At 37.5% G+C, this 10,582-nt stretch overlaps 1 protein-coding gene across 1 annotated transcript; it reads left to right on the top strand.

Moving 5' to 3' along the window:
• Position 1: 1 nt before the first annotated feature.
• LOC135687190 (uncharacterized) lies at positions 2–10,538 on the top strand. The gene is made up of 6 exons (XM_065203691.2): positions 2–508; positions 2,068–2,148; positions 3,360–7,218; positions 7,990–8,059; positions 8,911–9,049; positions 9,398–10,538. The coding sequence occupies exons 1-6, from the start codon at positions 140–142 to the stop codon at positions 9,512–9,514; spliced, it is 4,635 nt and encodes a 1,544-aa protein (XP_065059763.2). The 5' UTR covers positions 2–139; the 3' UTR covers positions 9,515–10,538.
• Positions 10,539–10,582: the final 44 nt, after the last annotated feature.

Genomic DNA, 10,582 nt, shown 5'->3' on the forward strand with positions numbered 1-10,582 from the left:
CGGTTACATCTTGCGCGGTAAATTTCATATTTGAGTTTGGCCTATGGGGTGTTGTATTGTCCAGAGATATTATTATTAGTTTTGATTTTAAGCTATTAACCTGGAGCAGTAAAGGCACGGATGATCGGCACTTGCAATAATGGAGGACCTTGAAAAGCAGTATGAAGAAACTGGGCGGATCTTCGACAAATTTGTGCACCTTTGCAAGTCGTTGCACCTCGACTTTGTGCAACATATCCAGGACATCAATGTTGACCTGTCATTAGATACTGATGAAACGAAGTTAAAATTACCTGCAATCGAATGTTTTAAAGAGCTTGTAGAAAATGGAAAGGACGACGAAGTTATTCAAGAGAAAAATAAGCCCGAGGATTCGTGGCAGCAAGTGTGTGAACCTCGTGAGAATTATGAAGATATCAGCGGAAAGTCGACTGGCCATGAGTTGAATCCCCTCACTCCAACTGCGATAGAGCGAAGTGTAAATTTCGACCAAGAGCCTTTAGTTTTGGTAAGCATAAATGAATCGAAAGCCTTTTTCAAATTTTAAGAACGAAGACTTTTAAAACGCACCCGTAAAAATCTCGTAGGCCCATTTTTTGTCTCAGCAACGAACATTCTTATAAGATAGGTTTTCATTAGCTATGGTGGTATAAATTTTAAAGAATTGCCTTTGCCATTTTTATTTTCAAAATGTAACACCAAATAGTAAGTGTTTCTTGATGCTTGAAGCTTTGATAAAGAAAATACAAAATTTATTTGGCTTTAAGACAAATCAAAACATACATCAAATTCAGAGCAGGACAAAATTTAAATGGCAAAAAAGACCCCAATCAAAGTTGGTGTTTTTTATTTAGTTTGGACCTGTAACTGGGCCTTAAGGAAGAGAGGGGGCAAAGGATCTAGCCTGTTAATTTAGTTGAGTTGGCGATATTAGGAAATGGCCTCTGAGCCGATAGCAAAGCCCTTATAAGGGAAAAGAGGGGGTGAAGGCCTGGTTACAAAAAATAATATTCAATTACAAATCTTTACTATTCAATGATCACGATAGAATAATTATATTCTTTGATTATTCTTGTTGGTATTCTGATGAAGAATTTATCAAAGAATAATCTTATCACCTCATTTTTCCAATTGCGTTTTGATTGTAGGATTAAAATCAAACTAGTTTGAATTTATTCACCTTGACAAGAATATTCAAACAATTGGGTGATGACGCAAATATATTGTTCTTTGAAAAATTCCTCATTGAAATAAAAGGATAACAATTTAAATAATAGATTTTGTGCTTAAAATAGTATTATCCTTTTTGAATATTATTTTGTGTAACAAGGCCTTAAAGAAGATAGGTGCGAAAGATCAAGCTATAAAAACAGACTTTGTGAAAATGCAGTGCCTCAATCTGCCAAAAAAAGACAGGGTAAAAAATGCACATACTCTGATGAATAATTAGATAAAAACAATGAATATTTACACTTGTTAGCAAATCAACCTGGCTACTAAAAATGTCATACAAAATTCTAAATGGTTTTAGAAACAATTTATTAAGTGTAGTTGTAGAAAAATCAATGAAACAAGAATAGCATTTAAAACACTCAGACCTCAAAAAAGTGTAGGTCTTGTCTCATTATATAAAATTTCAGATCTCCTGAAAATATATGATAAAGTCAAATTGCATTCAAGCTTATTCAAATTATAATTTTCAAGAACAAGAGATTTACTCCCACCAAATACTATAGGTAAGCTTTTCCATTCCTGTTTTGACAGGATCTGCAGTGAAGCAAGGCAATTCCAGACACCCTTCATTTTTTATTCTTTTAGTTTTGATATTTAATCAGTTATGATATTTATCCACTTAAGATGGGATACCAGTTTGCCAGTTGATAAAGATTATTGTTTACCCATCTGTTGTATAGTGCTTGTCGCAATGAAGTAGAGGTGTACAGGGTTTAGTGTGAAGAACAAGACAACTGTAATTCACAACACAGAGTTTAAGCTTGATGCTATCATCAGTCTCTTCGTAATATCTGTTCTGTTTATAATGTTTGCTGAATATTTTCTTATTTGTAGAGCAGTAAAGGTGTCCAGACAACCCCACTATGTCGCAAGGTGTCAAAAACAACACCAAAGAATCTTTTACGAAGCCTTCAGGTATTTCAACTTTGACTTTTTCATGATTTTTTCTAAAATCTGTATTTTGGAATGATTTTTCAATAAATGGATAAAATGTCTAAGTAAATACTCAATAATTATGGGAGGTAAAGATTTATTCAATTTTTAAATGCCACACGATTTTTGAATAAATTTCATCATAAGAAAGCACCTTTACTCTATGCAGAACAGTCACTAAGAGGGATGGGATGAGTTCTAAGCTTGTATTTGAGAAGGACAATTTATTGATTCAAGCTTGGTGGGAAATTATTAGTTTTATCATAAGAAAATTAGTATGTGTGTGGTAGAGCATATGGACCATGTCATTCATGCATATTATTCACTCTTTAAGCCCGGTTCACACCAATTGCGATTATGTTATTCTCACTAACTTCTCAAGCGATTTTTCAACGTATTGTAAAGAGGTGATAGAAATGCATTATGAATGTGACAAACTTGTTTGCCCCAATTGGAGACTTTTTGTCACTGTTTGAAATCTTCTTGAAATGTTCAAAAATATTCATGATTACATGTAGTAAACAACAAAGAGTGGGTGATTTTAGACATCAAGCACTGCAATGCAAAAATATTTGTTAAATGACCCTGTTAATAGTTGAGTTACACTTGGAAATGAAATAAAAAGGACAATTAGTTTGATTTTTTTTCAAAATTTAGTCTATTTTCAAACTGTTACAGATATTTTGTGTTTAAGATTCTGCGTCAAGGACCACACAGTTTCCTTTAAAACATAAGAAATCAGTTTACAAATTAAATGACTATAGCTAGGCAAGTGATCAAGCTAAGCAAGTAGATGTCATGAGCAAATGAATTGTGCTTCCAAACAAAGAAAGGCATTGTCAGTGCTGTGGCTGACAGTAAGAAGACTGTATCACCAATACCGTGGGCTTTGAACCTGTAACAAAACATGCAAGAACAAAACAAATAGAAATGATTTTTCAGTTTCTCTTCTTCTTACATATTTCTCTACTTAACTTTATGACCTCTTCTGCTACCTGTCAAACCTATATAAATTATGTCTGCTTCACCTCTCTTTCTTTCATTGACCACAACAACAATAACTCCTGTTCCAGTCCCTAATTGCTCACATCATTACAAGTTCTTAAAACTTGGTTCTTTGACTTTTTTCTTAATAAACAGCTACCCCAGTCAAATTTTTAATAACCTTAAATCTTTTTGTTAACTTCTTTCAGCATTCATCAATTTTGGATAAGAGTTTGGGCACTGCAGAGAAAGGTGAATCGAGCTATGAAGGAGATGTGTCATACGAAAGCAACTTTCACAGCCATGCAGCTTTATCAAGCTTTTCAGCCACTGATATTGATGCCACTGTTTTTCCCAATTCCACATACACCAACACACCATCAGAGGAGACAGATGGATCAACTTTTGTTAGCAGCAAGAATTTTTATGATAGCTATGAAGTTGACAGTAACACAGAAATTTCATCAATAATGTCAGATACTTCCAATTTCAAACGAGTTCGTGCAAGCCGGTATTCCCTGGTCAGTTTCAAACTGCCTGTAAAAGATGACACAACACTTGATAGTTTTACTGAAGGGACAAGCTTGAATATGGACACCGTGAGTAAGGATCCAATTTTGGAAAGCGGAAAAGAAGAATGTGGTGCATCAACATCGATCAGTATTTTTGCATGTGATGATTCAGACATGCAAGATTTGCAATCATTGAGTACAGAAGAATCTACTGCTTCTGTTTCAATAGATGATTCTTTGCACATTGATAAAAAAAATTCTTGTAAAACAAGAGAATTTGAACTATCAGTTTCAGGTCAGTCTAGTATTTCCCAAGAGACAGAAGAACAGAATTTCACAGATGAAACAGTTGAGAATGTTTCAATGACCCATGAATCTTTGCTGACATCAAAAACAGAGGAAGATGTAGTTGATAGCCAAGGCAAAGATGTCAACAAGTCTCAAAGTGAGGATGTTGGAAACAGCATGACTGAGCAAGAACATGAAAAAACTACACCGATGGAAGAAATTATGGACAATGAAGAACATGGAAACTCCCTGTGTGGAGAAGCAACTGTCCATGGTAAGGCTGTTGTGCTAGCAGATGGGAAAGAGGACTTTGTGGCAAATGTGGGTGATAAATCAGCTGTGAACCTACAGAACAGTTATGCGAAATCGCCTCTAAATAATGAGCAAAGCCCAGAGGCTGTTATGGATACCTCTCATGGTTCTGTAGTTGACAGTGTTGCAAAAGATAATGTTGGGAATATTGTTTCTGAAGATGGTGACGCTGAACGAGCAATTAGTAAAACTGAGAATTGTGATACCGATATGAAAATGGACCAATCAGATGATTTGAAGGAAGTAAGTAACTCACCAGCTGATCAAAATGATTCATTGGCCGCCAGTCCGTTGCCAGAAGAAGATGATAGTCCAGAAGAAAACTTCATAGGTCAGGGTGAGCCAGAAATTGAAGACACAGCTGTGCTTGAAAAGACAAGGCCAGAAATCGCATCGATGGTATCTCCTTTGAAAACAAGTTTGGAAGGTAAAGGCAAGAAGAAACAGAGAAATAAGCAAGTTCAAATTAATGGGAAAAAGAAGAGAAAGGGACCGCCACTCAATATGCCGAATAGTTGGAAACCCAAGAGACACAATCTTATGGCATGCTTAACGCTTGCAAAGTTGAATGAGACAAGATCACAGCAAACACGCTATGCCTTTAGACGTGAACCAAACTCAACTATTCTGAAAAATGTCCAAGATACGCCTTTGTGTAAACCAATTTCGAACACAAAACTTTTCTCCCGAAAGAAATTGAGCTCTCTTGAGGATTCATCTTTGTTTTCTTCAGAGGAAGATCAAAGTGAAGAGAAGATTGAAAAATTGAATAATAATGAATGCGGTAATACCAGTGTTCCCAATGGATTTGCTGTAGTACAGAGGACTCTTAAAACACCGAAATTGTCACAAAAGCCTGACTTGGCAAACAGCATGCTGAAAAGTCAGAATAAAACACAGACTGCTGTGGACAGAAATGACGGCAGTGTTGTCGCTATGGATACAACCCCAGACGCTGATAGAAAAGTTGGCACTGTAGCGACCAGTGAGCAGGTGCTTTTGAGTGTGGTGAAAAAGAAGGGACACGAAAAGAGTTCCACCAGTAACAAAGAAACAATTAATCTGGCCCTGCATATCACTATTAGCGAACAAAACAGTTCCCCTGTTGTTTGTGTGAATAATAACGATGGTGGCAAGAATGTCGATGTTACGTTGAAGTCCAGGAATGAATATATTGAAAATACGAAAGATTCTGTTGACGTTGAAATGAAAATGGAAAGTCAAGGGTCAAAGCTGGATTCGTCTGTTCCAATGAATACAGAAGAAGAAAAGGGCCTAAAAATTTCACGTCGTTCGCGTAAAAAGGGTAGTAACACTAATCTGGGTGCCAAAGGTCAATTAAAAGCGGGTAAAGATGTTTCAGAATTAGATGAAAGTTTTCCAGAAGCTAAAACATTTTTAAAGCGGACACGAAAAGCCAAAAATGAACCGAAAGAGAAAAGCTTAGCAGTGAAATGTGTCACCGGAGATGTTAAAGGAAAACGTGAAGAAGTAGAAGTGGCAGACACATCGATATCCGCTGATGCAGATCGTAGTTTGAAACTGACGGAGAAAACGAAGATTGAAAAGCTGGATGCAAATAATGCAAGAAAAGGAGGAAGGAAGAATAGAAAGCCAATTGCTGATGCTGTCAAAGAGGCAAATGTTATTAAAACACGTAGAAAAGGTGGCAACAGAAATCGTGTGATGAAAACCCACGAGGCATCATGTGTGGATGATGATAACAAGGAAAGTGATTTAATGCAAGGAAGTAAAATTGCCAACAACGATTCAATGAGCCAGGATTCTGGTGAATCAAAAAATACCTGTATCGATTTGAAGACGCGGAAGAAAAGTGTTACTGTATGCAAAGGTGATGCAAGATTGAGAAGATCTTCGAGACAGAAGAGACCCAATGCAGCAGATGATGAATCTTCAAAGTTGGAGAGCAGTGTTGCAGAAGCCAGGCATCTTGGGGACGATTGTTCAACGGAAGCACCAAAGGGTCGAAAAGGACAGGCTGGAAAACCAAAGGCACCGTCGAAGGCAAAGGGGAAGAAGCAAAATAAGAAAGATAAATTGATGGCAGGTGATAAACAGAAGATTGATAGTAAAGATGATGTGGATTCTAAAGTTATGAATGATGGTATTAACGAGGAGAGCTCTGATCTTGCCAAGCGTCGAGATGTGTGCAATGACGGCATTATGTCCGAGGCATTGGGTTCTCTGGCATTGGAAACTGATGCATTGGATTCTCAGGCAGTAGAGTCTCAGGCAGAAGAATCCCAAGCATTAGAGTCTCAGGCATCAGAGTCTGAGGTATTGGATGCCGGGGCAGCAAAGAAGAAAAAACACAACAAGCACAGAAATACCAGGATATCTATGGCGCCTTCGTTAGTGTTTATTGAAGAATGCGAAGAAGATTCAAAAGTTGTCGTCTCACCCAAGCCGTGTAAAATAAAACCAGAGCCCCTTACTCCCAAAGATTCGGCCACTGTTAATGACAATGATACGGAAATTTCAACGCCAGAGGAAATCGCTACTTGCAATAAGCTTGATGATTTACCTAAAACAGCTGAAACAAGATCGTTAAGAAAACGCGGTGTTAAGCGGGCTTCCACAGCAGCTAGTCCAAGCATCAGGGAAAGCAAGACGGGAGCAAAACCTGCCAAAACTAGAGCAAAGGGGAATGGGACCAAGATAAATGGCAATGGAGTAAAGGCGGCAACGGGGAGGAGAAATAAAAGGAAAACTGGTAAAAGTGGGAAAGAAGATGGAGTGGCAACAGATGAAGCTGAAGCCATGGAAGTTGATAATGAAGAAGTCGTGAATGGAGATGCAGATGGCAAAGCTGTGGCGGAACAGGTGGAGCATGTTGCGGAGGAGGAAAATGGGAAGGTAGGCGGAACAGATGAAGCGATAAGCTCGCCTCTTATGTCGCTGCCTCCCTTTGGGGTGCGAAGATCAGCCCGCAAAGGTTAGTGTTTTTAATTAACATCTTTCAACTGTACCTGGCTTTTTAGAAAAACCTTTTTGAAATATGTTCTTCAAGCTATTTATGTTTGAAATACTACCAACGGTTGCAAACCATCTGAAGAAAAGACTACTGCTTTTCGATCGGTCGGTCAGATAACTTGTGATTGCATTCGATCTGGTTTTGTATTAGGCAATGGTTCTGCTTTACGAAAGTTCGTTTTGATAATTACAACACTAATTATCACTTTAATTATCATATTTATAATTGTTGCATAAATGTGTGGAAACTATTATTTCTCGTGTTATCATAATTGTTCCTTTTCATTTACTTACAATCCCTGCCAAAATTCCTTCGAATGCCCTCTTGTTTAAGTGATGTTTTAAAAAGACCAACTGTTCACTGTAAAACCTGCGAAACCGAATCCCCTCTCCCTCAAAATAGCAATGATTATAGAGCTAAATGTCATTGGACCACACCGAAAGGAATCCATTGGACCAATCGAACCTGTGCTTGAAGCGACATTGTTCGGAGGGGGCGAGGAGGTGCAGTATAAAGTATTTAAAAGTTTGCTGTTGTGTGCCCAGACTTTCGGCGGGCATTGTAGCTTAAACTGCAGTCAGTTAAAACTATCTTTCTTGGTACAGCGATGAAATGAATTTTTTGCTTGTTTTAAGCAATCTCGTTTTTGGTTAAGCTTCTTAGCGTTCCTATATTTCTGTCACCCTTGCAGTGACGTCATAGCGTTAACAGCTCTACTTTATCCATTTCCAGCTAAACAAGGCCCAGTTGTGGAAAGCAGCGAGAAAGAAAATGTTTTCAAAGAGCCACTCTGCACGATCAAGTGAGTTTGATTTTCATCTGGTATTTTACTTTTCTTGTATTGTTAACTCATAAGTCGCTATTTTTCCTCCCGTTCCAACGTAGCAGCCTTTTATGAAAGGAATTCAAGCAAGGTTGAAGATATTTTTTAGAAAAAAAGGACAATTTTTAAATAAATGCTACAGTGACTGGATGGTCCATTGAACCTCTTTTTAGTATACTAACAAGGCTAGGTTTCTTACGCTGGTAAAGAACAGCTTTTGAAGTATACGCAAATTCTTCCACTTTTTCTACATCTTGCAATTAGCTACAAAGTCAGACCCTTTTAAATCGTGGTGGACAAAAAAGAATCCGATTGAAAATACTGTACTACAGTTATTTTCTGTTCAGGTGTTTTCATGCCGACCTAGGATCATTTGTAACTCTAATCAGCATGTTGGCAATTTTGAGCTACAAACCCCAAAACTCTGCATTGCTTATTTTCAAACAATTTGGTTCTCAGAGAAACCTGAAGTATTTTCATGTATTTCCATGGAGTTTATAATTAGCAGAGTAATAGACTCCTGAACTTTCTCCTTGACGAGGGCTAGAGATTCACTAGCCGTTGTAGCAGTTTAGTCAGGATGTGATGTATGTGAAATTTATCTATGCTACATGTTCCAAACCTGCCACAAATGGAGCGAAGTCAAATGAGAGCAAAACCCTCCTTCTTGACGTAATTTGAAATGTTTCAAATATTGGTTTTATCGATGAATATAAAAAATGTTTAGGGCCGCATCCTACACTCGCTCACAAGAACACCCTCTCTACAAGGAAATCAAAGATCGTAAAAATTGCATCACAAGAGTTTAACATACGCGATTCTTATTGCAGGAGTGCAACCAAACCAAAGCGGATAGTAAAACGTGCGACATCCAGTCAGCTGAACCAAAGCATTCCCGAGAAACGAAAACGCTCTTTATTCAATGGAAAGAACACTTCTTTAATGTCACTGCAATTTTCGACCATGCACGTGAGTAAAATGTCTTCTAGCTCTCTTATATCTAATAACAATGCAAGAGTTGGTTCACGAATTTTTAACATTTTCCCAAGTGATTAAACCATGTTCTAGGGAGGGGGGAGGGCTGTTCATCCATCATGAATTGATGAATATTTGTTCTTTCCTGTACAATGCTGGGGAAAAGGAGTTTCCAAATGAGTATTTTTGGCACCTTCAAACCAGCCTAAATTTATCCTAGCTAAAATATCTTTGTTCAGTTGCTTAATAATGTCATTTTTATTTAGAATTTTGAAAATATTTGGCCCAAAATTAGCAGAATTTTGTTATTTACTTATGATTACTGATTTATTTTTCTTCCAGGATGCCTCAGTTTGCAATATGACGAAGAATACAACGATGAATACCTCCGGAATGCCACCAACCCTGTCGAGTTTCCTGAAAAGTTTCGTTGCGCCAAAAATCAAGAAAAAGACGTGATGGGCCTAGGCAGTTGTTGGTGTCCATATTGCGATTAATGACGTCATACCGATAAGCTACTGCGGCTTGACTCCCTGTGCTAGAAGCAAGTAGCTTTTGTATATACTCACCGGACAACAGTCGTGGGACACTTGCATGACAACCGGACAATGGTTATACCGGTAGTCTCTCTATTGGGACTCTTGGCAATGGTCCTGTGCTTTAGAGAAGGTCCTTTCGGACAGTTCTCTTGAAAAGCGAGTCATTTAGGCCCTGTATATATAATTTAGAAGGTATTTGCCTTTGGTGTAAAACTCAGTGGGTATCACGAAAACGCCTTTTTAGAAGGCAGATTTGCCAACACAAATGTACAGAACCACTTTACTGGTTTGTTTCCGCAACCCTTATTCTACAACTGCTCAATTTAGGCCAAAGTTATGTTTTTAAGTAATTTTGTACTGTTGTCTTAAATTCTCAAATATTTTATGTTCGTTTTAACATATTCAACACAGGTTTTCCCCTCGAGAAATTTAAAATAGCAATACTGGTGGTTAAAATGGAAATGCTATCCAGACACTTTCTGTGTGAATACCTGACAAAAAAGCATAGAATAATATGCGTTTCTAAGATTTTTCATCCAAAATTTAAAAGACTGGATATCCTTCCCTTCGTGTGACTGCCCATTTTATGCAAAACTCTTTATTGACTGCAACAAGTATGCTAAATATATTTGAGAAAATTTTCGTTTAAGAACAAAAGTAGATAGTTTCATTTTATCACTGTCCAAGTGTTCCTAGGCTAATTCGAGCGCACATTGCTCACGAATGTTTGTCTCTGGTCATAAAGGAAATGACAGTTACATGACCGTAGGCTAATATGATGTAGTTTCAAAAACTATTGAGAAACAGAGCAAACCCTAGGGCCTTACAAAAATTATCTGTAACTAGGAACGCTCAAAATTTCTTAGATAATTTTACCCACTGCTGTACAAACGAGCTATTGTATATAAATTTTAGAATGAAGAAAACCTGCGTTTCTCCATAAACTTTGTTCTTTTATACAGATTTAGTTCTAAACTGTTGCGTTTTA

The sequence above is a fragment of the Rhopilema esculentum genome, chromosome 20, assembly GCF_057945365.1.
Source record: "Rhopilema esculentum isolate cy_ngs chromosome 20, ASM5794536v1, whole genome shotgun sequence".
NCBI classification, from domain to species: Eukaryota; Metazoa; Cnidaria; class Scyphozoa; order Rhizostomeae; family Rhizostomatidae; genus Rhopilema; species Rhopilema esculentum.

What these genes read in the sequence shown, in the direction of transcription:
- LOC135687190 (XM_065203691.2), top strand. Translation starts at nt 140, where the DNA reads ATGGAGGACCTTGAAAAGCAGTATGAAGAAACTGGGCGGATCTTCGAC. An exon ending in ATCTTTTACGAAGCCTTCAG is followed by an intron (nt 2,149 to 3,359) that starts GTATTTCAACTT and finishes AACTTCTTTCAG; the next exon opens with CATTCATCAATTTTGGATAA. An exon ending in TGCAATTTTCGACCATGCAC is followed by an intron (nt 9,050 to 9,397) that starts GTGAGTAAAATG and finishes TTTTTCTTCCAG; the next exon opens with GATGCCTCAGTTTGCAATAT.